Source organism: Orbilia oligospora, assembly GCF_000225545.1.
Source record: "Orbilia oligospora ATCC 24927 unplaced genomic scaffold scaffold00004, whole genome shotgun sequence".
In the NCBI taxonomy this organism is placed as follows: Eukaryota; Fungi; Ascomycota; class Orbiliomycetes; order Orbiliales; family Orbiliaceae; genus Orbilia; species Orbilia oligospora.
The window spans coordinates 1044229-1070564 of NW_011645561.1; the positions used below are offsets into that span (position 1 = coordinate 1044229).

The following is a 26336-nucleotide window of genomic DNA, read 5'->3' on the forward strand; positions in this document are numbered from 1 at the left end:
TTGGAACGGACTTGTTTCTGGACACAAGGGTATACGATAATTCGGCGTCTCTCCTTTCCTGGCAAATGGATGTATAGTAATTAAAACCCAACAGTATACTATCTTTCACATGATATTCATATTCATACTATTCATATTCGATTCGTATTTCACCCGCGTTGCACTGCCGTTCTCGACCGGGCCAAAAAAATGCAACAGACGAATTAAAGCACGACATTTCGGCTAACCTCGCCTCCAGCCAACTGAGTCCCCAGTCAATTGCAGGCTGCAGCCCGTCCGCAGCAGCAACCCTTCACATTCCGGCCATTTCCTTGCAACGTACGTTACCATTAACGTAACTCCCACCAGCATTTTCACCCGTCCCGTTTATATCCCCCCGAATTCTTCTTCTATTTCTTCTCGCATTAATTTCCCTCTTATTCTCTTCCCTTATAAAATTATAAGCTTCAATCCCACCAGCCAGGTCCCCAACCTCCCCCACCAATCAAAAATGCATATCCTAGTAAGCTACCTACTTAGCTACCCCAGCTTCCGCTCCAGCTCCCCCTCCAAAGCTCCATATTAAATATAACTAACAAACAACCACCACCCCCCACATGACAGCTAACAAACGACGACGGTCCCCCATCTCCATCCTCCCCCTTCATAAAATCCCTAATAACCTCCCTCCGAGACCGGGGGCACACGGTATCAGTCTGCATCCCCGCGGACCAAAAATCCTGGATCGGAAAAGCCCATATCATCGGTCACCACCCGACACCTACATTCTACCATCCTGATACCGATAGTACGCATACGACACCTCGAACGGATGGTGGTGAGGAATGGGTATTGATCAATGGGACGCCGGCGAGTTGTACACAGATCGGATTGTTTCATTTGTTTAAGGAGAGGGGGGCTATTGATTTGGTTGTTTCGGGACCGAATTTTGGGAGGAATTCGTCGGCGGTTTATGCTTTGAGTAGTGGGACTTTGGGGGGTTCGTTGGAGGCTGCGCTGGTGGGTTTTTTTTATATATCTTCTTCTTCTTCTTCTAGCCTTTGCTTTCTTGTTAAAAGGAAGTTAAGAAGTGATTTGACAAGTATAATTAACTAACTCTACATATTAACTAACAGAGCGGCGCAAAATCAATCTCCGTCTCCTACGCCTACAAAACCCGCGACCACGACTGGGGTATCGTCCAAAACGCCTCCGACATCTCCGCCAAAATCGTCGAAAACCTCTACAATAACTGGCCAACCGACAATTCCGTCGACATCTACTCCGTAAACGTCCCCCTGGAAGAAGGCGTCTATCACGCTAAAATCCTATTCACACATATCCTTCAAAACACCTGGGGTGGTTGTTACAAAGCCATCCATACGAAAGAAGAAGAAGAAGATCCGGGGAAATTGGAGAAGGCGACTAGAGATGGGGTTTCTACACCTGCTGAGGAAACGGGGACGAGTAGTAGTAATGCTGAAGGGAATACGGATAAGTTGATGGAGAAGTATAGGTTTAAATGGGCGCCTAGGTTTATTGATGTTGAGAAGGCGGCGAAGGAGGAGAGTGCTGCTGGGAGTGATGCTTGGGCTTTAATGCAGGGGTTTATCAGGTTTGTTCTTTTTTCTTTTCTTCTAACAAATTACAGTTATTTTGACAAGAAGAATCGATGCTAATATATTTAAATATCTAGTGTAACGCCGTTGAGAGCCAATTTCATGCACGCAAGTGCTCAGATTGGCGAGGAATTGAAGCTGTAGATTATATAGATTATATCCAACCAGTTGTAACTATAACCACCACCAACCACAAACCGACATATAAAAAGAGAGGCCGTAGATAAGCGAGCGTTGTGGATCTTTTGTTGCATTTGGATCGAACAGTTACTTTTACCTGCCAAACTTTTTTTTTTTTTTTTTTTTTTGGCCCGCGGCTTTTGACATATTTTAACTAGAACTGACTCCGACGACCGACCAACCATACAATGCATTCAAGATCAAGATAGATAAGTTCAAATGTATATATAGAATCTGATCCTTTCACCAATCACTCTTTATATATTTCAACATTCTTCTTTAACTTCTTTAATTACCCTTATATATACCCTAAGAGGAGACAAGAAAGAGAAGAGAAAAAAAGAAAGAAAGATGACAGAAATACACGCCCTCCTCGACTACACCGACGATAAATCCTACGTCCAACCACTCATCGAATCCGCTCTCCACAAACACCTCCCCTCCCTGCACCTCCTCCACAACCAACCCACCACTCCACTTCCCTCAACCACCCCCCTCCTAACATGGACCTCCTACGAATCCCTAGACTTCCAAACCCTCCTTTCGAATCCAACCACAAACCTATTTAACGCCTACATAATCCGCAAGGCATTAATTCGAAAACACTATCTCCTACATACGATCGAGAGTTATGTGAAGAAAAACCCTAAGAGCGTGTTGAAGGATGCGACGCCGGTTGGGGTTGAGTTTGAGGTTGATTATGTGGAGTTTTTGGATGAGGCTTTGGTTGAGGCTTATGAGTTGGTTGAGAGTTTGGAAAGGAATGAAGGGGTGGAAGAGGAGAGGGGGAGGGAGTGGTGGATTTTGAAGCCGGGGATGAGTGATCGTGGGGTTGGGATTAGATTGTTTTCGACGATGGGGGAGTTGCAGGGTATTTTTGAGGGGTGGGAGGAGGAGTCTGATGAAGAAGAAGATGATGATGAAGACGAAGATAAAGCTACCAGGTCAGATGGAGAAGAAGGAGAAGAAGAAGATATTAAAACTTCAACCGACGATAAAGAAAAGAAATCAACCGGCATAATCACCTCCAGTCTCCGACACTTCGTAGCCCAAGTCTACATCCCTCCGTTCCTACTCACCCCAAAACCAAATACTAATAACCCTTCGAACATCGGTCCTCGAAAGTTCCACATAAGAACTTACGTCCTCGCCTACTCCGCTCTCAAAATCTACGTCTACAGAAACATGTTAGCCCTCTTCGCCGCGAAGGAATATACCCCTCCATCATCATCAGATTTCAACAATAATAATGGTGATGACACATCAGAACCTCCAGATCTATCAGCACACCTCACAAACACCTGTTTACAATCCGGTATCCACGATGGTAGCGTAATCCCCTTCTGGAACCTCCCCGAATTCTTTATTATAGATCAAACAAAAGTGGAAGAATGGTATTCACAAGTATGTGAAATTACCGCAGAAGTTTTTAAAGCCGCTGTTAGCGGCGGGAGGATACATTTTCAACCTTTACCTAATGCTTTTGAAATCTTTGGGTTTGATTTTTTGGTCGGGGAGGATGGGAAGGTTAGGGTGTTGGAGGTTAATGCTTTTCCGGATTTTAGGCAGACAGGGGAGGAGGAGAAGGAACTTGTGGCGGGGTTGTTTGAGGGGGTGGTGGGGGTTGTTAAGACGTTTTTTGGAGAGGAGGCAGAGGAGGATGGGAGGATGGTGAAGGTGCTTGATGTTGGTGTTGGTGGGTTTTGATATACACTTACTACTTATTAAGTAAGTTTAAGTATGATAAGATATCTAATGATGTAAATGAATCCCAATGAGAATAAGTCAGTTACAAGACTGGATGCACACTATTATAAAAGTTTCCATTCATTATATATGATGTGTATGTTGATTTGATCCAAATCTTATCGCTGCCTCGAGACAGCAAAATGTCTACACCTCCATCTCCGTCAAAATTGACTTGGGCACCGAAGACAACAACCACTTAAGCTTCTCCTCTGAGGAGATAGTTATATAAATCCACTAAAGTCGACACAAAATCATTATAAACCCCGTCATTCGAGGGAAAAAAATATATATATCAATTTAATACTAAGTATATAAGTATTAAGTCTAAAGATCTATATCTGATCTCGATTTATATAAGGGTATAACATAAGAAGGGTAAACAAAAATTACTCTCCACCACTCAGAAATGGGTGGTATGTGCCGAATGTCCAAGGTAAAGGATACTTGGAACATTACAGAGCAAATTGAATCGTTATACTTATAATAATATCAATAGCTTAGAGGCTTAATTTATCTTTGATATATTTTTGTCATATTAATATTCGCAAAGCGTTATTATTTCCAATGAAAAGCGAATACATACTAGACCTAGACTTTGTTCGTCTAATCTGGGGAGGAGGTTATAGTTACTACTATATCTGTAGAGCCCCGTAGAACTTGCAATGTTTGGGATGGTACTTATATGAACCCATCCACTAGTCCCTGTATACGAGTCTTAGTATTTAACATCAACTTCTTGATCTTCTCATCCGCCCCTTCCTCAAGTTCCAAATCCCCTTCTCCACCTCCACCTCTTCCCTATAATATCCTTAAACCAATCAACACCAACCTCACCCCCAATACTTCCTTCAAAAGCCCCACTTTAGTCTCTTCCATCGACAGCCTTAACTTAACCTCCAAATCCGGAGCCTCGATTTCGAGTCCAGGAGTACAATTTAATAGGGATAGAGGCTTTTGAACGGATGGAGTAAAGATATTGAGCTAGGCTATAGTTCTTCCGAAGGTCCTAGAGGGGTCTCTTTTAAGTTTACTAATTTACAGGCAAGAAATCAGAAAAAGTCGACGTCATCTGTCGCAAGTCAAATTGAAGAGAAATCCGCGTTGTTTGTTGGAGTTTTAGTTCATCGCTGTTTGCTGTCGTTAAATATACCCGATTAGGAAATTGAGTCGAGACAAACACTAGTATCATCCATCATCCTCGATTCACATTCTCCGGCACACTGTTCCATGTTCTCGAAGAAAGCCTCGATCGAATTCGCCCAGAGAAATGATTAGATCATAACGATATTATCACAGGGGCAAGTATCAGACGGTATCACAGCATCACCCGTATTTAGCACTTCATACATCCCTTCATACATATGATATGCATACAAATTTCGAGGCTGTGAGAATTAATATTCTCTCGGATCTATTCAACCGAACTCGAGCGACTGACAGCAAGGCACATCCCTCCAAGTTAAGTTTCACCAATAAGATGCCAAGCGCTTAGACAAAAGACTAAAAAACCGCCTGTCTCTTTTTTGGTGTGCCCTGTAAGGTACCTTGCCGAAGGCAATACGGTTATCATGACTTCAGTATCACGTTCGTTCGAATTTTTAATATACATGTAATATAATCATAACTCTCCTCAGGCTTTTTTTCCTTCTCAAAACTAGGATAATCGGTGATACCCCGAGTATCTCGTGTGATGATATCTATAGTATAGTATAGATCATATCGAAGGTTTCTAAGGCATTTATCGTGTATCATGGAGGATCATGCAAAACGTAAGCCGTGGATCCCGCCAAGCCCATAATACGCCCCAAAAGCCCTCGTTTGGAATTGGTAATTACCTCTATGGTATAGTTACAAACCAGTCTTGGGAGGTCCGGTAGCTTAGCTAACGTTAAGACAAGACCTAGCTAATCTACAGCCACAGCAATTGTATCTGCTTTTGCATGGCGGGTGAGTGAGTCTAGAATCAAAGAAACCTCGGGATTTTCTCCTGTCTTTCTTTGTTTTCCTCAAAGAAGAAGCTTGGCTCGCATATGTCCATATGTGCATCTGAGGGAGGGAAAACCTATCACGAATGGAAGAGCTTCTTTTTCCAAAAACAGGACCGATTTCCCCTCTTTGGCTTGTAGGGCTGATTTTTAAAAATTTCCGTATCGAGGAACCTAACATTCGATTCATTTCATCCTGCAGAATCCATTGAAATTCCGGAATCGTCATAACCAACTAACCCACTGGATTTTTTTCTTCAAAAAACCAAAATGACGGGCGACTCTTGGCAGTTTAATAGGTCGTCTCCACCCGACCCATATCGAAGGAGGGGATCCCCCCCCCCGCTGTTAGAAAAAGGAATGGTGTGGCTGCTCTCCAAAAAACAGGGTTGGGAGGGCTAACTGGGTAGCTAAAGTCGATGAGATAGATGCCCATGATCCCGGAATGGATAGTCTGACCTGTATAGACTGCGCCGGCGCGAAAGTCTAAGCTAAAACATGTATGTTGGAAGAAGAGAGAAAGAGGGAGGCGATGTATTATATAAGAGCGATGGTGCGCTTTGAGTGATTACTAGCTCTTACTCCTCATCTGATCCTGATTTCCCTTCTACCATCTTTTTTAATCTTTATAAATACAAACTCAAGTGTACTATCTATATTCACTACTTAAGTACTTACTTACTAAGCTTTCAACCTCACTTCCAACACACTTTCGCCTGCTCATAATATCACACATTAACACTACACATTCTCTTGATCTTGAGATATTACAATAAATCTTATTCTACAAGCAAATTTTATACATAGTAGTAGTATAAGAAGATATGGCAGACAATCAGGGTGCACCACCTCCGACTGGAGACCAGCAACAACAGCAGCAGCAATGGGGACAACCTCAACAGCAATGGGGACAGCAGCAACAATGGGGTCCTCCTCAAGGATATCCTCAGCAGCAACAGCAATGGAGTCAACCTCGTAAGTTACATTAATATCCAGGTAACAGGCATCTAGTCTCATTTACTAACCAATCTACCATCCACAAAAGAGGACCAACAACGTGGATACCCCCCACAACCACCACAACAGCAACAGGGCCAATGGGGCCAACAACCCCAACAGCAATGGGGACAACCACAACAACAGCAATGGGGAGCACCCCCTCCAGGTCCTCCACCACAAGGCTATCCTCAGCAACAATGGGGAGGCTATCCACCCCCTCAGCAACAACAGCAATGGGGACCACCACAGCAACAATGGGGACAACAACCACCACCACCTCAAGGCTATCCTCCTCAGCAACAGCAGCAGCAATGGGGTGCTCCACCACCACCACAACAGCAACAGCCACCCCAATCAGGCTACCAAGCAGCAGCACCACCCCCAGTAGCCGGTCCATCCCAAACATACACCGGACCAGCTGCAGCCCCCTCCCTGGGTTTCATACCAAACCAAACATCACCAACCTACAACCCAACAAACGACGTCGAAGTCATCCGAAAAGCCTGCAAAGGTTTCAACACCGACGAAAAGGCCCTAATAACCACAATCGTAAAACTCGACCCCTTACAAATCGAATCCATAAACCAAAAATACACCGCAGATACCAAAAAACAATTATACTCCCTAATGGAAGATAAAACCCGAGGAAGCCTCGAAGACGGTCTTTGTGCCCTCGTCAGAGGTCCATTGAACTTCTACGTCTGGCTCGTGGATCGTGCTACGAAAGGGATGGGTACGAAAGAAACTTTCCTTGACCTTGCGTTATTGGGGAGGAGTAATGCGGACATCAACGCTATTAAAAAGGCTTTCCAAGCTAAATACAGTCGAAAACTGGAATCCGTGGTTTCGGACGACCTCAGCGGTGCGGAACAACGGATGTTTGAAATGGTAATTTCGGCCACTCGTACCGAAGAAGCTGCGGGTGTAAACCCTACGACCGTCACGGCGGAGGTGAAGGCTCTACACGCGGCTACGGAAGGTAGAATGGGAACAAACGAAACGGAAGTCTCGAGGATATTCATCAAGAGTAATGATGCTACCATCCTAGCGATTGCTACAGAATACGAAAGGACGTACCATCAACCAGTAGAAAGTCTGATAAAGAGCGAGTTTAGCGGTCATCAAAAGGAGGCTTTGTTGTATATCCTTAGAGGGGTACAGGATAAAGCTAAGAGAGATGCGGAGTTGATAGAGGGGACGATGAAGGGACTTGGAACTAGGAATGAGGAGTTGGCGTTTAGACTGATAACGGCTCATTGGATTCCTGGAGCTATTCCGGCTATTAAAGTGGCTTATAATCGAGTTTATGGGAAGGACTTGGTGGCGAGGGTTAGAGATGAGACTAGTGGTGATTTTGAGAGGCTGTTGGTTGCGATTTTGAATAAATAAGGGGATTGATTCTGTTTCTTGTAGTTGATTTTGCTCTGAGACGGGATGTCTCTCTTTTTTCTTTGGTCTCGTTTTGATGTTCGGTAGTACTTTTTTGATTCCGCTTTATCCTTTTTGACGATACAGTCGCAATGATACCTCAAGATTAATATATAGCACTTTGGCTTTTGAAATACCAGTACTCCGTAGTCCTGTTTAGCTATCTATCACTTTCGCTAACGTATTAAATATCTGATTCGAATCGAACAATAAAATAAAATAAAATAAAAGAAAATAAAATAAAAAAGTAAACCAACTCTTGTGAGCGTGCTATTAAAATGCATTAAATGCGAGAATAGCACTAATCTTGAATAAAAGAAACAACCCTCAAGCGAAAACCAGCCAGTCGGGGAGTTTATATATAATAAAGCAAAGGCCTCCGTAGAATATTAAATGTGATTAGACAGACTAAGTCAGTAAAGTAGTGAATTAGCCTATCAACGTGGAACCCACCGGCACATGTGTGTTGCATTTTTTTATCCCGGATTCGCCAACGCCGGTCCAAGAATAGCGGTACTAAAGACCGGCTGGTTGGTACCGGTACTTGATATCGATAACCAGAAGTACCAATTACCTTATATACCTACTTCCATATCATCCAGGATCCATAATCGCAGGAAGACATAAACCATTAATCGCAGGCGCGGATTTCCCAGCCGGCCATCTCATCCCTGGAGCATCCAATACCATAGCTCCGCCCCCCCATCCAAACTCGAGCTCCAAACCAACCTATTGCCAGCTAAGCTAAGCTAAGCTTACCTAATACCTCACTCCACCTTCTCTACGACGCGAACGAACAACGTCACCACATATTACATCACAATATATTATATCAAGGTATATACTTTTTACTTAAAAGGTATAAAGTGCATATATACCTACCTACATAAAAAAAAAACCATGTCGCACTCCCTCTACATTGTAACATATGATCGAGGAACCCACTGGGACACCGGCCTGGTAAAAGCTTACCACTGGGCTTTTTTAATCGAATTATCCCCTTCAACCGGGTTGAAACACCAACTGCGGGGTATGCCCGGTGCGTACTATTATCCTGGACCTGAGGCTGCGGATCCGAGGAATGAAGAGCCTGGGAGGAGTATTATGATCAATACCAACAATTTTATAAGAAAGAAGAGTGTGGTTGGGAAGGAAGGTGAGGGAGGGGATGGGGGGGAGGAGGAGGCGGAAGGGGAGGAGGAGGAAGACGAAGAAGAAGAAGAGGAGGAGGAAGTGGTTAATGGACTTAGTAGAGATGAGTCTGCTGTGCAGATTGTGGTTGTGAAGTTGGAGATTGGGAGTGTAGAACAAAGCCGGCTTGGGGAGTTTGAGAAAGCTTGTAGGGAAGCTTATGTGGAGAAGGAAGAAGTTCAGGGGGGAGAAGGGGGGTGGAATTGCCAGGAGTGGTGTTTGGGACTGCTGGAGGGATTGAAAGGGAAGGATCTGGGGAAGGATGTTTGGTATGGTAAGGAAGAGTTAAAGGGGTGGCTTAAGGAGAAGGACCACTCTACTATGGCTCTATCACATGAATCTATAGATTCATAGGAATGGAATATCGGGTTATAGAAGCGCGGGAAGGGATTTATATATAATATCAACATATATCCAAGCGGGTTTAATTTACTATATAACAGTAGAAAAGTCAAGACTTTGATAGAGAGCTCCTTCGTTAATATGGATCTATCTATCTGATGCGTCTACGGGACTTTTTCCAAGATGGCCGCGTTTGAGTGAACCCTCCGCCGTTTGCCCCGAAACCTTGGTTTTGCCGGTATATATTATCCCAACCAGGCACCGTTGCTTGGGGCTGGTACGATTCATGTTGAATAATTGGTGGCCGTTCAAATTGGTGAGAGGACTCCTGGCGGAAAGACTGCTGTGGGAAAGGTTGATTGAATTCCTGTTGCGGTTGCTGTCTTTGCACTTCTCTTTCAACGAACACTATCTTCTCTTGCGGCTTTGGTGGTTCGGCATTTGTGGCCTTTCCGATTCCCGTGGTTAGAGCGACCGCCACGCTAGCTAAAGGTGATCGAAACCCAAGGCCTATGGTCGCATCGACCCCGATCCCCAAAAGTCTTAATACTCCAGGAAGGACGAACCGCTTGTTCAAAGAACGCTTGCGTAGACGCGCACTAGACCCGCCGGTTTCGACCGAGCCATCAGCGACGGTGCTATTTGCCGGAACATCCTCGCTTTTGATGCCCACCAACCCTTCTGTCGCATTTGTTTTCACATCACCGTTAACAATCTTCTCGGTGATACCGACTAAGTTACCCACCACGGCAGTGAGCTGAAGGTCTTGAGTTGCACTGTTATATAAAGCCTTTTCATGGGCTTCTCTTTTCTCTGCATCGCTTAGGCTGTCCCAGTCACCCATCTGGGATTTTACTTGTTCTTCGACATTAACCGTCGCGGGGTCTTCTCTTTTGGAGAGGTCGGCAGAAATGAGTTCGACCGCGGTGGCCAAATTATCAAGTTCTTCTTGACTCATTTCCGGACTATCATCCTCAAGTTCCTTCCTAGACTCGGCGATGATCTGCTGGGCAGTAGCAGCGTCATCTTTGGGATCGCCGCTCTCATCTGGCATTAATGGCGGAGCATCGGCTGCGAAGTCATCGCTTAAACCACTTGGGGGTACCGGTAGGGGTTCCTCACCCATTGCGGGTTGGGAATCATTAGGAGGAAGGACTCTACCACCCGGTGGTGGACCTGATACATCAGAACCTGGAGAATCCTTGTGAGGTTCTTCTATAATCGTCGTCGTTTCGGCACTCTCGATGATTTCTTCTGTTGTTTCCTCTATAGGTGAAGTGTCACTCAAAGCGACTACGGTGCCTTCTTCTAGTGCGACTTCTTGTCGCTTGTATCTTGGGAATCTTGCGGCTGTGGATAGTGTGTTTGGAGTATTGCTTGATGAATCTTGGTATCGAGGGGCTATTCCATCATTACTAGTACTCCCTGTTTTTAAGTCCCTAGGATAAACCGCCCCGGCAAAAGCTGAGCTCATAAGTAGCGAGCTTACAGCTGCGATGAGTAATCGATTATTACCCGGCATCGTAATTGCAGTTGCTGGAGATATAAACTATATCTGCAGAATGTGTTGAAAATGTGATACTTTGCTGGAGAGCCTTATGGGAGAGAGAGAGCCACGATATTGGCAAGGAAGCCCTATATGGTAGATCGATTAAAAAAAGTCCTCAAAAAAACGTGGAGGAGCTTCAGCGGGGTTTATAGCGTGGCCTCAACATGTTGAATTGAAGAATGTATTGCTGTGAGTGGGTTTGGGGAGGACTTATTTGAGAGAGTTCTATCATGCGTTTCGTCTGGTCTGCATTCGAATCTGAAGACTGGACTGGGAGGTGGGGTGTGAGCATTATATCGCGGGTTTTTGGCGTAGTACTATACCTAGGAAAGTACTAAGTTATTCTCATTCTCTATAAGGGAGGTATAGAAGGTCTAGGAGCTCGAGGGTATGAGATAGATATAGTGATCGTGAATGAAAATTAACTTGCAGATTTATGTAAGTATCTAAAACCAAGCAAATGCCTAGGTACCTAATCTAGCTAGCTGCTCGTTCGGTAGGGAGAGTCAAGATGAAGGTTAGGACGAGATTTAGAACGCAGCGCAGAGTGCATAAAGATATGGCATAAATATTAATCGCTTCTCTCCGAAATAATCAGAGTAACAGGTATCATCGGCGAGTAGAATAGCCTATTGATAAAACTCCAGCAAGAAGCATTCTTTATCCTCGTGCAGCCTTAATCTTCTTCCAGAGAGAGATCCCTTCGTCGAGGACCTTATCAGCAAGTTTTGAAATCTCGATAAGCGCACCCAAAGCACCAAGAACCGCCGAAACCCATCTCTTCTTCAACTGTGATCCCGAATTCCCGTTCGCATCCGTCATACCGGGACCCGGAACATCCGATGTGGCATTATTTCTTAATTCATCCAAGCTTATACCGATAAGTCCGCGTATAGCCTGACTCAAATCTGCTGACGTCCCGGTGAGATTTTGCCCGATATCTTGGATTTCGGTATATGTCTCCTGAGTTAATGAAGTGACCGGTTCAGGGTCTGATCCAGGCTCGGCTACATCTTCTATCTTTGCTTCCGAATCCATTAGCTTGTCTTGTGCAGCGACCAGCACGAGTTCCTGGAAGTCTGGTGTCGATTGTTCGAATTCCTCGGGACTTATGTGATCGAGGAGATCTTGTTTTTGATCATCCGTGAGAATTCCGGCGGCTGTATTAGTACTGCTTTCAACCGCCGCTGTTACCGGACCGCCAGCTGTATTTTCTGGGGTGTGGTCATCTGACCCTAAATTGAGGTTTGGAAGGACCTCGGCCCAGGAATTTGGACCTGGAGTGTCTTTTGGACCAAGAAGGGCGAATGGTGTATTAGTGTCGTCTTTTTTTGTACCGCCAGGTAGAACTGTACCATCGCTGCCAATAAGTGGATCATCATCACCTGATGAATTGTCTCCAGGAGCCTCTGCATCGGATGTAGTAGCAGATCCAGGTCCCGGTTGGGCCCCCGGTTGAGGTCCCGGAATCACCAGATTTTGGTTAGGAATCGGGGGAACGGGACCGTTTGACGGTATTGGTGCAGATGGTATTGGTCCTGGTGGTCGTGTATAATAGGTTCCTTGAGGCGAAGGTAAACCTGCAGATGGCATTGGCGGTTTTTGCATCTGGGGTAACTGACCCTGTGCCTGAACGATTACCCTTGGAGCTGCCAGAGCGAGCTCTTGTCGTCTTCGGATCTCGGCTGCATTACTGCCAGTAGTGGCTAGTAGCCCGTAGAGCACGAAGGATAGCATCATTTGTTTTATCAAGTATTGATTAAAAAAAACTTTTGATATCGATCAGGTACCGGGAAACTTTGAACCGCAAAAGGTAAAATGGACTGTAGCTGAATTAACTTCGAAAAAGATGGAACGCCATGCGGAATTTGGGGTTATATCCTGGGCTAAAACGTGGTTGAGATGGTTGCCATGCTTGTTGAAAAGCATGGGTTTGAGCTAGTATTGAAGTCTTGTTAGCAGGTCGCATGCAAGAAATGTCCGCAATCCGCGCTATAGAGCCTGTTTGTGAGTTAGCAAGAGTGAAATTGCATATAAAAAACAGAAGCTAAATCGTCACAAGAACGGATCTGGAAGTTCGAGATGTGTGAAAAAAAAAATGATGATATTTCATTATAACGGCCGTCTTGACCCGCCAAGTAAAACCGCACCTAGCGCCTATATACATCCCCGTTACTCAGGACTGTTTCCCAAAAGCAGGTTCCCAAAAGCAGGTTCCCAAAACGTAATAACACAGAAATGCTGTGAATCTAAGGAGTTGAGAGGTTGTAGCAGGTCTATAATGGTAGAAAATGGTAGAAAAGGTAGGAAGAGGAAGGATCGTCGTTCGACTGGTATGCTATTCCCTTGAGCACGGGAAGCCGATTCGCCCTTTGAAAGGGAGTGGTAGTGGTGTATGATACAGTGGTTGGAGGAATATTTACAGAGAAAACGTAGGTGGACGGATGAATCGGGTAGATTTGTGTCGTGGGTTTTTGACACAAGGGGTTTGTATTAATGGTCGACTTTATATTAGTCATTTAAAGGAAAGCCTTTCTCGAGACGGCCCAGATACCGGCGGCGCTGCCGGTGATACCAGAAGCGATAAGCATTGGTCGTACACCTCTCGTGCTAAAGAATTGAATCATACGTGATTAGCTAGTTTCTGGAATATCTTTGGACTCGGAGTTTTTCTCACCTCTTGAAAATTGCCCCACTCAGCGCACCGGCCACAACACTGTTCGCAGTATCGTGCCTCCCTCTTGCGTAACCAATTGTGCTATTGATACCGTTGTACACCATCGCAATTACACCGGCACTATTTCCCATAAAAGGCCCTCGCCGTGTCATTCCGTTAAGAATACTGTTGAGCTTCAGCTTTGGCGGGGCCATTGGCGGGCTCCTGCTGACACCCTCGACAAAACCCCATGCGCCGCCTATCGATAAGGCTGCGAGATATGTTGTACCAGTACCATAGCAAAGATCGTCACTCCACCCTCTCGAGGGTAGGAAGGAATTAGTTCCTGGGAGGTCTGAAAGTGCTTCATCTTCGAGTTTTAAGTATTCCAAGCCTTCATCTAGGCCAGCCAGTGGATGTAAGGTGGAGGGGTCGAATGCCGAGGTGTTAAGGAAGGAAGAGACATCGGCAGCAGTACTAGGATCGAAAGGAGCTGGTACGAAAACATCATGTGGCTCTGCAATAACTCCAGATGAAGAAGCAGAAGTAGTGGCCTTGCGACCTGTTATGGAGTCCCACCACGACATGGCGATTATTGTTGACTGACGTAGGACGGCGAAACAGCGGGGAGAAGCTGCAAGGCGCTATGTAGTAGAACGGTAACAGACGTTTAAAGAAGGTCCGTTGATACTACTCACAATATCCGTCGGAAGGGATATGTAAAACCCAAGTTCGTCGTGAAGTCGGATGGGAGAAGGTGTCGTGGTAGATAACCAGGTATGGAGATGAAGGTGGGATGGTTGTGAATGGAGGGTCGGCAGGAAATAAAATTTTCGTTAGTTGCGTTTTCCTTGCCCAAAAAAATTTCGGCGGCGGCTCTTCGTCTCGACCTTTTGGCCGAGCTGTCCCACCTTAACTAGCCCAAGTCGACTCCGGCGCTATATCCGATCTGGTAAGTGGACGTTAGCAGGCTGCTAACAGCTGTTGGAATTTTTCCCTGACTTGAAATTTAACTGCTATGTGAGTACTTAGTACTTACACATTTACTTAGGTAGAATACAAGGTTCTTCCACTTTCTCGTAGTCCATTATCAATTTTGGGGGCCAATTTGAACTTCGCCTGCACATGTTACTACTCACGCCAAGATCGAAATATTTGGTACACCAGGATTCGAACCAATTCATTGGAGGCAGTGTAGTGCCCGCGTGCGTGCCTATTTCCCAGAAAAATAGCATCAGCAATCTTTACCATGGCGTCGGAAGAAGCAATTGGATTTAATGCCGCTGAATATGAGGCGTCTTCATGCATCATCCCCGAGCAAAGACTGCTGGCCCTCCGAGAAAAACTCATAAAACTGAATATCAAAAACCCATCTCGAGATTCTGCAACAGTAAGGAATATATCTTCCTGGTTTTTTTCGGTTCTCCAAAATTTTGTAAAAAGTACTTGTGCGGGTATGCTAACTTATTCATTGAGACCTATAGAGAACTAAAGGGCTGGGTTGAGCCACTTCTTGACACTGGGTCAAGTCCTCAAATTGAAAATGGACACCGAGTTTGTGCTGTCGACGCCCTCTCAATTGTCTTCAATAGGCTTGGGGGGCTATCTAAAATGCTCTCGGTGAAGCCTGAGTCGTCTGGTTTACCAGAAACTCGGAAAGAAGCTAAATATCTTCCTATATTTCGAGATTACTTTGATCTCGCAACGGCCCCAGTCTTGAAAAGTCTGAAAGATTGTCTTACGGCTTTTGTGGCCTTTGGAACAGAGACTTGGGATCCAGAAGAACGTCAAATATTCTCGACCTCAATTGCTGAAGAGGTGTTCGATGGTATCAAGAAGGGTGATTTGAGGAAGGGTGATTCGTATCTCGTCGAATTCCTAATAAAGAAAAAATGGTTTGCCTCGAAGACTTTCTTCATAAAGAACGAAGGCGAAAAGCCGTCTAGGGCGGTAAATCTAGGATCGATATTCAAGGCAATGGACAACAGGACTCTTGCTCCTGGTATTGGTCGTTTACTGAGCTCTTTGCTTCGTAGGCTTCAGGAAGAACTAGTTGGGGAAACAGATAAAGAGTCTCTCAAGGCAGTTTGGCTCTCTTTTTTCAAGGCCGACCTCGCGAGAGCTTTGCTCTCACTAGACGAGCATGTTGCTTTGAACACCGAACTCTACGTCGTTCCAGGTGTTTTTCATGATGAAAAGGAGGGGTTTGCGCTTTTCATCCAGCATCTTATTCATGCCCTCGGGCCCGAGGCCTTGCGTAACAGTCAAAGCTCAATGGCTATAATAGGCTGTTTGAGAACCGGGAAAGAGAATGGGTGGCTTACAGAACTTCAAGTTGGTAAGTTTCTAGAAGATCATGACACATATTTGATCTATATATTGACGAATCTTGCCTTTAGACGAATATGTGAAGTCGCTCGGTGGTTATGATTCTCTTCTTTCAGACCAGTCTGGACTCTTACGATCCCATACGCTGAGGTTGATGATAATATCATCTTCAGTTGCTTTACCATTTACATCAAGCTACACTTCAATATTCTGTGATCATTTTGATGACCTTTTCTCAGAGTCTGACCCACAGGTCAGAAACGAAATTTACGCAGGGTTTAGAGTTCTCTTAGAAAGGCTTGTTGCCAGCTCATATGCCTTGAATAAAAAGCTAAGATCGTTAGAAGGGCGGCCGACAGACCTTGGTACTAGCTCCGAGGCCATAGATGAGGTCCAAACGATGAACAATTTGTTACTCCAACAGAAAGCGTTCACCAGCTGGTTTCTGAACGAATTACTCCCTGCACAATTGCGGCCTAACGCCTCTTACCAGAGAGTCATCCTAGCCCTTAAGGTTTATTCTTATTGGCTCCCCCAAATAGAAAGAGATCAGAGAAACTCTCTACCTGGGAGCGATCTAGCGGCGGATATCAAGAAGTCAAAGAAGAAACAAAACGAACGGGAGCACATTGTTCTACCTTTTGACCCCGAGATTCAATACTCTCACCTCTTAAGGTTACTTGTTGAACGAATAATGGATCCATACGACGATATCAGATCTCTCGCTACCGGTCTTATCAAGGAGTTACCTCAGAGCAAAGATGTCCAGTGGGCACACGTTCTACAGCGCTCCCAGAGAATGATCGAGGATAGTGGGCGGCCTGGTCAGGAAGATGGATTCAGTAGGATTCTCGAGGTCTTGTATGACTTGAGTCTTAAAGATTCAAATATTTCTCGAGAGGTGTGGGAGGCGTATGCCTCCTCGACAAGCGATGGTACAATCGTCGACCTAGCTTTTATGTTGCTAGATAAAGAGCCACATATACAATGTCAAAGCCAAGCTAATCCGAGATCTCGAATCGATAATAGCGTTCTCGGAGCGCTGGCATTAATTTTCAAAAGGAAAGACGCAAATTTGTTGGTCCTCGAAGAGGAGAAACGGCAAAAGATGTTCGATCGAGTGTTAAAACTGGCTCAAGATATTTGGGCCCGTGAGCGGGACATATTGTGCAACGAAAGCCCTGAAGGACGTGGAGTGGCGGCGTCTGGCGAAGATTCGGATGATGAAGACGAAGATCAATTAAATAGTCAAGGATTCTTGAGCTATAGCTGGAGAGTTGTTTCTGAAGCCAGGTTTGTTTAATTGGTTGGATTTTCGTATACAAGGCTCAATTCTGTAGTACTAACTTTTTCTTAGTTCTCTCCTTGGAGCGATTGCCACATATGTTCCAAAGGGCTCCGGCCAGATATCAGAGGCCGACAATTTCCTCCAAAATAGTGGGGATCTTTTGATAGAACAACTCACATCGATACGGCATAGAGGCTCTCTGTCATCTATATTCCCAGCTTTAACGGCAATCTGCCACCAGTGTTTGGCTTCGAAATCGACATTGGCTCAGGGCCTCCCGCGACAATGGCTAGACAAGCTTTTAGGCATAGTCTCAAGCTCTGGGAAGCTGATAACGCGGCGCTCTGCTGGTCTTCCAATGGCAATTGGAGCTATTATAATCAGCGAGATACAGATGAAAAAGAAGCAAATTTTCTTTATTCAACATGCCTTCAGCTCCCTCGGGAATACGGTTCAAACACCTAGGGATCTTTCAACGGAGCAAAAAGACGAAAATGGTCACCTTGAATTACCTCAAGTCCATGCGCTTAACTGCATGAGGTTTTTGTTTATGGATTCACAACTTTCAACAGTGGTTGATCCATACGTCTCCAGCTCCCTGCACATGGCATTTAATTGTTTCAAATCGGAGATGTAAGTTGAATCGAACTTCTGACCGTGTTGATGCTTTTGATATCCAAGTCAGCTAACGGTAATAGATGGGCGGTTCGAAACTGTGGTATCATGCTTTACACGGCAATCGTAAACCGTATCTTCCCTAAAGACGGTTCTATGCAGGTTTTCAAAGCCGAGCGATTTTTTCAGAGATATTCTGGATTAGACACCGTTTTCCTTGAGACGCTTTCAGATGGGTTTCAGGACCTTAGCGATGTGAGACTACTCTTCCTTGTGTGCTTATCTTCATACAAAAGGGACAATCTAATATTCATCCGACATAGCATCGCCTAATTGAAGCAGTTTATCCAGCACTAGATGTCATATCTCGACTCTCGTTCCAAGAAAATCAGGAGTCAGAGGCGTTTAAAGATCTGGTTATTCGCTATCTAGAATGCAAGATCTGGAAAACTCGAGAAGCAGCGGCAAAATCTATCCTTGCATTCACGCCCCGCGAGAACGCAGTTGAATCATACGGAGAGTTCCTCCTATGGAATTTCGGGGATTATAAGCGGGATAATAATGTGATTCATGGTGGTTTGTGCACTGCCCGTGAGATTTACGAGCGGAGGATATTTGGCTTTGGAGGTATTAGGTTTCCCTACCAGTTGTCCGACTCGGAGGCTAGCTAACGGAGTTGTCATTGTAGATGAACTTCAGTCAAAGATAGAAGATATTACGAAAAGTGCAGCTAAGCATTATTTTGAACCGAGCAATCGAGTATCTCCAGTTAACCAAGCGCATTTCATCCAAATCTGTAGTATTGTGTTCTCGAACAATACAGCTTCCTTGACTGAAAATATCGTACCATTCTGTCAAAGGGTTCTCGAAGATGCTCAAGGATCACCGCCTCGGGGTTTTGCGGATTCATTGCTTAGGAAAGAAATCGCTAGAGTAATGGCTGTGTCGGCGCCTAATCTCGCGTGCGGTTATTTGTCCTTCCATGATCCGGATTATGGAGTATCCCTTTCAGAAGCGCTTGCGAAGACAAATAGTAATGTTGAGCTTCACAAAACTTTGAGGGAACTCAAGGATGGTGTGGATACTGTTTCTTCAGATGAAAAACAAACTTCAACTGCCTTTAATGTGCTACAAGAAGTGCTGAACCATCACGATTGGGAATGGTATCGGGTTGCCGCCGTTAATTTGTTGCTCCTCTCATCTGAGAAACAGGCAGTGGAACCCACCACTCTAGCACAACTTGCCTCAAATGGCCTAGTAGAGCCATTGAAGGAGTCTGCACTAACTCTCCTAGGACGGAACATATTCCCCATGCTGAACGACGATAGATATCGATCGATGATACATGGATCAATCCAAACTTGGGTTCAGGAATTATTCAATAATGTCAAAGATGAAATACCGCACTCATCACGAATGGCAGTATTGCGGTCTATTGAAGAAGTTTATGGAGTATTCAAATCTTGCGACCAACAGATTCAACAAGCACTTTTACCGATATGGATTGTTCTACAAAAGCTATTAAACGACGACGAAGAGGACGTTAGAAGTCGGGCGGCATGTATTGTGGCGAAACTCCTTGCAATTGAAGAGTCGGAACAAGAAGTTGAAACTTTCACACCCCTTCGGGCTGAACGAAGACTTTTTGAGCACTTGGCTAGAATTGAGGCTTTCAGAAATATAGAGATCCAGCAGCGGCTATTGGAGGATGTTATCGATCTACCGTTGGAAAAGATATCTAAGATCAAAGAACGGTTGATCACAGCGAATACCCCAAATACATTGCTGTTCAAGATCGAGAAACAGAATCTGTACAGAGACGAATTGAGATGCATGGACTATTATTTGGAGCTCCTTTCAAAAGCTACGGCAGAAGACAGAGCTGCAGAATTGGTGGACAAGCTGACACAGTATGTGACCACTGGTATGCAAACGCTTTGGGATATCGCACAGGAATACCAGGTTGAGACAGGGGAAGGCGGGGTTTCTCTCGAAGAAGGGAAACTCAAGGCGACGGATGGCATCATGGGATGGACTACGGCTACAGAAGAGATGTTCGTATCGGGAATGAGAGTTGCCAATGGTTTTAAACTGTTGAGAATGTGGGATGTTAAAGGTCGGGAAGTTGGGGAGATAGTGGGCAATTTTGTGGAATACGGGGAAAGAGATGATGTGAAGGTGAACAGCACCTGGCTGGAAGCCTTTAGGTCTCCTTAGAGTAATACAAAATTATGTCCGGTCCGCGGGGTTAGCCTGGCGGGCTGGGGCTCGTATAAAGCTTTATTGTGCCCCGTACATGCGTCTCAAATCTCGGGTGATTGGAAGGAAATGATTGCTACACTTCGGACGGGCGACTATGCCTACCCAACTAAGCCTATATGCAGCTAAGATAAGCTCATGTATGGCACTTGCAGTTTGTGCAAAAGTGAGGCTCGAGCCTCCAAGTATGGTTCCAAAAGTGGAAGAACCATGGATCATTCTCTTGCATAAATACGCGATCACATGCATACATTGCATACACCCGGTCTTTAGGTTGAAAATATAATTTTATATAAAGTTTCCTTTAAAATCTATAGTAAGAAGACTCGGGAGAAAACTGGGCTCAGAATCACATTTGATATAGCTACACTAGGTGCATCCCCATCCCCGGTTTGCAGCCTTTCATAAAACGGTGAGCAGTTGAAAAATCAGAAAAACAAAATTTAATATGACTAATTTCTTTATAGACAATTGCTTCATTTGGTGTATGTACTGTTTGGTTGATTGATTGAGTTCCTGTAGGAGCAATCACCACCAAGTCTTCTTGCCGAAGATTGCTCGTCCCATTCCGTACATCGAACCTATATCAAATCCCAAGTCAGTCAGTCAGACCGTCAATTCCTGTCGCAGTAGTCCCATGCAAGTGATCATCTGAACGTTGAATGTTGACTATCCGAAACTAAGGTGCATCGAAGGAGAAGCGTACCGGTGAATCCGAGACCGAGGATCAAGAAATAAGGGTATATCATCGCCTTAGCACGGGGTCCCTGTCGTCCGAGATAAAAGAGTAATTGTCAGAATACGAGATCCCAAAACGTGGTTCCACATAATTTATCGGCCGGGTGATCGTACTTTGGCCCAAGTGCGAACGCCGTCATGCCTCTGGTGAAGACGTTGCCACTCGACGACGTTATTTTGACGGAAGACGAGTCCACTGCAGTTTATAGATACGATTCGGGAGTTGTCAGCTTCGCAGATTTGCAAATTGCACGGGGAGAGCGAGGACTAAAGACGTACGCCATTGCGATAGTTTCGGAGGCTTAGCCTATTTTGTGAAGGCGGTAGATGGTGGAGGAGTACTGGTGCTCGGTGAGGATGGGGATGTTGATGTAGTAATTGGAGGGTTTTCTGAGGTTCGGAAAGAAGTGACGTCCAAGATTCGACAATTTCGGAGAGTCGGGAGTGCCAAGACTTTAACCGTTCCTGCCAGCCGAAACCAGGCATTCGGCTCAGACCACTTTTGCTTGACCTCCTCGACCTTCCTTACATCCACCCACAGCTACTTACACAGCTTAACCACAGCGAACCGGTACATGACATAGCATAGCAGAACGGCACTGACAGGACATAACGATACTGCAGTGGAGCAGTTACCATATCCTCTTCGTTTCTTTCGCCGTCGCCGTCTCATCTCAGCCTCGACATCGTCGTTGTGTTCGTCATCATAATCATGGCCGGATCCTCCACAAGCTATTACTTTGTCATCATAGGCACCAAGGACAATCCACTTTACGAAGCAGAGTTCGGGTCCTTCAAGCAAGGCGGCGATGGCATTGCTAAGGTACGGCCTGGAAAACTTGACTCTGCCTCCTGCTTGTCTGCTTGCTTGCTTGCTTAACAAACCGCCCACACACAAATTATACTCGGATCACTAATCATTGAGGCGCATGCTACCCGCAATCTCCTGTGCAGTTTCGCGAAGAGCAGCGGCACATGAACCAATTTATCGCACATTCCAGCCTCGATTGCATTGAAGATCAACAATGGGCAAGCAAGGAAATGTACCTAAAAACCGTTGACAAGTTCAACAATACCTGGGTATCCTGCTTCCTAACCGGCGGAAGTATGTATAATACCCCGTTTTTAATATATTCTCTCGCCTTCACTGGTTCGCCTTGTTTCCAGTCCCCTGGTTTCCAACTACCCAAAAATAAAGAAGCGGGACGAGAAAAAAAGTACAATTGTGGCTTATACGTTTCATTGAATAACACAGATATCAAATTTCTACTCGTACATGATACGCGATCAGACGAACCTATACGACAGTTCTTCACAGATGTATATGACTTGTATTGCAAAACGTTAATGAACCCGTTCTATGAGGTCAACATGGCTATTCGTAGCCAGACGTTCGACCAAAAGATCAAGGCTGCAGCGAAAAAATACCTCTAAAAACGGTTCGAGGTGCAGAAAAAGTCAGACGGGGCAAAATCAAGGGAGGTCGTGAAATGCATTATATGCAAGAAACATGCAAGATTCGTGACAGTGAGGAAAAGAGGGCCGATAAAAAGCTGGGCATTCAATGGGAACTGTGGTTGGGCCCAACAGAGCAAAAAGCTAGCAAAAATTGAGGGGCAGATGATGTTGTGCAACGCATGTGATGTTGGTTTGGCGAATACGATAAATGCGACCTGAAATGCGACCTGCAAGTAGACCTGAAGAAGTACCGTGCAGCAATGTACTTGATCAGATTTAGCGAAACTTCGGTGAGTTCACTCATGTATCCAAGCCGCTATTGCATTGTTCACATAAGGCTTCATTAGCTAAGACAAATCACATGGTAGGGCGCATTTTGTATCCCTTCTATCGGGTGGTGGAACTTACAATCCCGTCCAAAGCGGGTGTCCGCCTGTGTCCCTGATCGAGCCGTAGTCGGAATTTACTAGGGCCGAGTATATGGACTCTGCTATCGATCTAGAGACATGTCCGCCTCCGTTAGCCAATCCCACAACACCAACAAATCAGATCACTTGGACGCTCGGAAGAACTTACAGTTTTGTTGCTCCAAAGATAACGAACGGATAGCATTGTTGCTCTTGCCACAACCCGTCTATGCCATGAAGAAGCATGAAGTCGTTCAACCGAGTTCGACATAACATTGTAAACCGACCCGTTTCGTTCCACATATGACAGCTCAAAACTCCGACTATGAAGCTTGGGAGGTTTTCCATAATGTCGATAACTTGTTGTTCTCTTCCTTCAATATCTCCTAGGGACAAGTCACCGGACTTAAACATTGAAATCCAATTTCGTCCCAAATCTCGCAATAAATCTTTTTGCACATCAGTCAGCTGGGTCGACATTGGAAAATCGTGACCGGGACGGCGTATATCACCAAGCATTGATGGATCTCCTTTGTTGAGAACGATCTCCTGGAAGCCTTGGAGATGTGGGGATCCGGACGGGAGGGTTTTATATGAATTTTTCCCTTCCGATTGGTCAAGAACACCAATAACGATGGACATTCTACCTGGCATAACAGATGACTCGTCTACCCGCCGGCTTCGCCGAAAAACTTTCTCAAATTCCGTTTTAAACGCCTGAAGGAACTCTTCTCCGCCATTCCGTTGCCGGGAGTACACTTCACGGAATCGACGACAGGATCGGATTAGATTGAAGACGTCTCGTGGATATGTCGATAGAGCGGTGTAAGCGGGTTGCGAATTTGTGGATGACAGGTCTGTTTCTTTGGCCACGAATTCTGGCTCGGATAGGAAATATATTATGCGGTGGACAACGTTGTCCGGCAGTAACAAAATCGACATTTTTGTTACTTTGTTTTCTTTTTTCCTAGTCCAACAGTTTGCCTCTGGTTGCTATGTCCCGTGGTTGTTAGGCTTGGTACCGGAGCTAAAAGCTCACGTTGACTACCCAAGCTTATGGTGCACGGTAGTTGTCGAAGTACAGTCTTATGTTCTTTGCGATTTAGAAGTTTTTTGTTTTCTTACTGTGAGAAAGGGACAATATATTTTTGATCGAAAAAAAACGAAGGGATTGCGAAAGCTTGAATATATGATATACCATCGGCCATGCAATCTCGAAAAAAGGTCTATTACCACTTGTGTAGTAATGGAATTTCGGCGATACGCCCTGGAGGTATGGTCGATAAGACCCGCCTTTAGGACCCTAGTCGCTCCATTACCCTGGGCTAGCCCTGCGGCTTTCAGTGCGCTTGGCCGTTTAAATAGAAAGAAAATCTGTCGAGTACTCTTTTGCTTTGCCGTACAAGAAAAAGACTTCTGAGAGAGCTGACCGAGGGCGAGGGTCTATATGCTAGGTCGGCCCTAGTGGAGTTAAACTTACACTATACGCCCCGGAGCTGGAACTGGGAAATTCCCATACTCGATTCCCAAATCCACACACCATCTGCAGCTGAGCGGGACGCCTTCAACGTCCAATTGCGCCATATGCGAAATCGACTTATCTGAAAATAACTGCGCACTGTTCCGCTGTCGCAGTTGCTTTCTTTCCTTCTTGTTTCACCTGAATCGAGATCAAAGGCCAAGCCAATTGTTCGAAGCTAAACTAAGATTAAAGATCATCATGCTAGCTAGGCTCTCTGAGATCAGAGTATCATGAAAGAGAGCCTAAGAGAGTGGCCTAACTTCGTCCCAATATGCTGATTGACTGGCCTTACGATTCAGCAGCCATGGAACACGAGCTGTCGACAACAATCGACAGCATCCCCAAGGGCATGGTGCATGGTGCATGTGGACCTCCTTCATTTGGTGCTCCCGCTCCTGGGTGCGCATCTGTGACATACCGAACTATATCACCTGCATATTACTATCATGGACCGACTTCTGTTAATATATCTTGCCTTGCACTTCTTTTCTGTGGATCTTGCATTTTGAATTTCTCAACCTTCTACTACAAGTGCATGATGGGGTCTCGAGTTGGGTTCAAGTCGCTTCATAATCCTATCCCCGAATGACAGCCCCCCGGCCATTTTGCTTGCTAACAAAAAGCAAAAGAGAATGCTGTACAAATGCATTTTTCATCAGAGGCAGTATGTAAATTGCACCTCAATGCTGCTTTTGGCCCGAACTTGCCCTTTTTTTTTGTTTTCTTGTCAAATGCTGACTGCATGAGCTAAAGTGTCTGGGATTACCACATTCGGTGTGCGTCAGCACTAGCGCTTTGCAATTGAACCACCAGGTCTCTTGCTAAAGATTGTAAGCGAAAGCTCTTGTCACTGTTCAGCGCTATGGTATAGACTGCATGCCTTGTATGATCCCGGGCTGGCAAGCCTTGACTGCCCCGCAAAAGCTACCCAAGACGTAAGGGTGCAGAAGTGCAAAATTGAAGTCGCACGATTTTTATGCTAACTGCTGAGGGAGGTAACCCTCATTCCGGGCCCGTGAACGGATGTGCAATGACGGGAACAGAGACGGTTTCTGATCTTTGTGGCTTGCTCGCTTGAAGTTTGACAAGCTGCAGGTTGGAATTCTCACCTTTGTCGGTTTAGGGTGAAGCCCGTTGCTTCTTCGATAAAGATTCCGGCAGCTGGTATCTGATGCCTCAACTTTTTTTTTTTTTTTTTTTTTTTTTTCAACGCCAGTCAGTCAGTCGTATTCGCAACTTCGGTACTTGCCATGAAGAAGCGGAATGGCTAGGTTTTTGTCTAATCTAGAATGTCTCAATCTGAGCACTGAAGTCCAAAGCGGTTCCCAAACGGGAATAGAGTCGGCCCGGAATTCCCCAGGTTCAATTTCGCTCCGAATTCCAACCGTTTCCGAGTCGAGAGGAGTTCAGCACGAAGTTGAGGCTCTTACGACTACCTACCGTGGTGTATTCGCACCCCGCGCGCGCGGCTAAATCTCAGGTAATAAAGCATGCATCTGCCCTGGGTTTCTGCTTCCTTCCGAAATAGGACATGTCATCATCCAATTTTCTGCACAGGGGAGATATTATCATGCTTCCTCCAGATCCCGAAGTCTGTAGACGTGTATGAAGCAGCTCCACTTCGTCATTTCCACCCCTCCTTCTTAGAAATCAAAAAAGATGTAATATACAGCATGGCATAACAAAATCCTCTACAAGAGGTTCCACAGCTAGGCTTACTCGCGCAATAGGAGTAAATTGTTCGGATAGTTTCTTGTTTTTTTGGGGTCCCGCCGAACCCCGAACCGTATCATGAAACGTTATACAAGTTTAAAACCCGCCAACATGGGGTAAATGTTGCAATCCAAGGAAGATGGTAATGCTTAGGTCATGCCATAGACGTAGAAAGACCGCAGAATTAGAAAGAAGAAATTTTAAGTGACAAAATAAATTCCACTAACTAGTCGAGAACGTTGGAGACCGTTTAAAGTGCCGCTGCTTAACATACAATTAGAAAGCGCACGGACAGATCATGCATGATCGCTTGATTACCTCCATTCCAGCA

The 26336-nt window shown here is 45.2% G+C and overlaps 10 protein-coding genes across 10 annotated transcripts; 6 read left to right on the forward strand and 4 right to left on the reverse strand.

Annotated features, from left to right (window-relative positions):
- Positions 1-490: 490 nt before the first annotated feature.
- On the forward strand, positions 491-1742 carry AOL_s00004g307 (uncharacterized protein; the record flags this gene model as incomplete). Its single annotated transcript, XM_011118957.1, has 4 exons — positions 491-502; positions 604-999; positions 1116-1594; positions 1676-1742. The coding sequence occupies 4 exons, from the start codon at positions 491-493 to the stop codon at positions 1740-1742; spliced, it is 954 nt and encodes a 317-aa protein (XP_011117259.1).
- Positions 1743-2129: 387 nt separating this feature from the next.
- AOL_s00004g308 (uncharacterized protein) lies at positions 2130-3485 on the forward strand (the record flags this gene model as incomplete). The annotated part of the gene is made up of 1 exon (XM_011118958.1): positions 2130-3485. The coding sequence occupies one exon, from the start codon at positions 2130-2132 to the stop codon at positions 3483-3485; it is 1356 nt and encodes a 451-aa protein (XP_011117260.1).
- A 2851-nt stretch (positions 3486-6336) lies between these two features.
- Positions 6337-7900, forward strand: AOL_s00004g309 (uncharacterized protein; the record flags this gene model as incomplete). Its single annotated transcript, XM_011118959.1, has 2 exons — positions 6337-6487; positions 6558-7900. The coding sequence occupies 2 exons, from the start codon at positions 6337-6339 to the stop codon at positions 7898-7900; spliced, it is 1494 nt and encodes a 497-aa protein (XP_011117261.1).
- Positions 7901-8839: 939 nt separating this feature from the next.
- Positions 8840-9484, forward strand: AOL_s00004g310 (uncharacterized protein; the record flags this gene model as incomplete). Its single annotated transcript, XM_011118960.1, has 1 exon — positions 8840-9484. One exon carries the CDS (start codon positions 8840-8842, stop codon positions 9482-9484), a length of 645 nt encoding a protein of 214 aa, XP_011117262.1.
- Positions 9485-9623: 139 nt separating this feature from the next.
- AOL_s00004g311 (uncharacterized protein) lies at positions 9624-10994 on the reverse strand (the record flags this gene model as incomplete). The annotated part of the gene is made up of 1 exon (XM_011118961.1): positions 9624-10994. The coding sequence occupies one exon, from the start codon at positions 10992-10994 to the stop codon at positions 9624-9626; it is 1371 nt and encodes a 456-aa protein (XP_011117263.1).
- Positions 10995-11681: 687 nt separating this feature from the next.
- Positions 11682-12758, reverse strand: AOL_s00004g312 (uncharacterized protein; the record flags this gene model as incomplete). Its single annotated transcript, XM_011118962.1, has 1 exon — positions 11682-12758. One exon carries the CDS (start codon positions 12756-12758, stop codon positions 11682-11684), a length of 1077 nt encoding a protein of 358 aa, XP_011117264.1.
- A 782-nt stretch (positions 12759-13540) lies between these two features.
- Positions 13541-14264, reverse strand: AOL_s00004g313 (uncharacterized protein; the record flags this gene model as incomplete). Its single annotated transcript, XM_011118963.1, has 2 exons — positions 13541-13631; positions 13699-14264. 2 exons carry the CDS (start codon positions 14262-14264, stop codon positions 13541-13543), a joined length of 657 nt encoding a protein of 218 aa, XP_011117265.1.
- A 662-nt stretch (positions 14265-14926) lies between these two features.
- Positions 14927-20125, forward strand: AOL_s00004g314 (uncharacterized protein; the record flags this gene model as incomplete). The annotated part of the gene is made up of 7 exons (XM_011118964.1): positions 14927-15067; positions 15154-16015; positions 16077-17298; positions 17363-17926; positions 17992-18163; positions 18232-18535; positions 18597-20125. The coding sequence occupies 7 exons, from the start codon at positions 14927-14929 to the stop codon at positions 20123-20125; spliced, it is 4794 nt and encodes a 1597-aa protein (XP_011117266.1).
- Positions 20126-21043: 918 nt separating this feature from the next.
- Positions 21044-22339, forward strand: AOL_s00004g315 (uncharacterized protein; the record flags this gene model as incomplete). The annotated part of the gene is made up of 4 exons (XM_011118965.1): positions 21044-21180; positions 21530-21728; positions 21860-22010; positions 22161-22339. 4 exons carry the CDS (start codon positions 21044-21046, stop codon positions 22337-22339), a joined length of 666 nt encoding a protein of 221 aa, XP_011117267.1.
- Positions 22340-22663: 324 nt separating this feature from the next.
- Positions 22664-23712, reverse strand: AOL_s00004g316 (uncharacterized protein; the record flags this gene model as incomplete). Its single annotated transcript, XM_011118966.1, has 3 exons — positions 22664-22679; positions 22772-22861; positions 22940-23712. The coding sequence occupies 3 exons, from the start codon at positions 23710-23712 to the stop codon at positions 22664-22666; spliced, it is 879 nt and encodes a 292-aa protein (XP_011117268.1).
- Positions 23713-26336: the final 2624 nt, after the last annotated feature.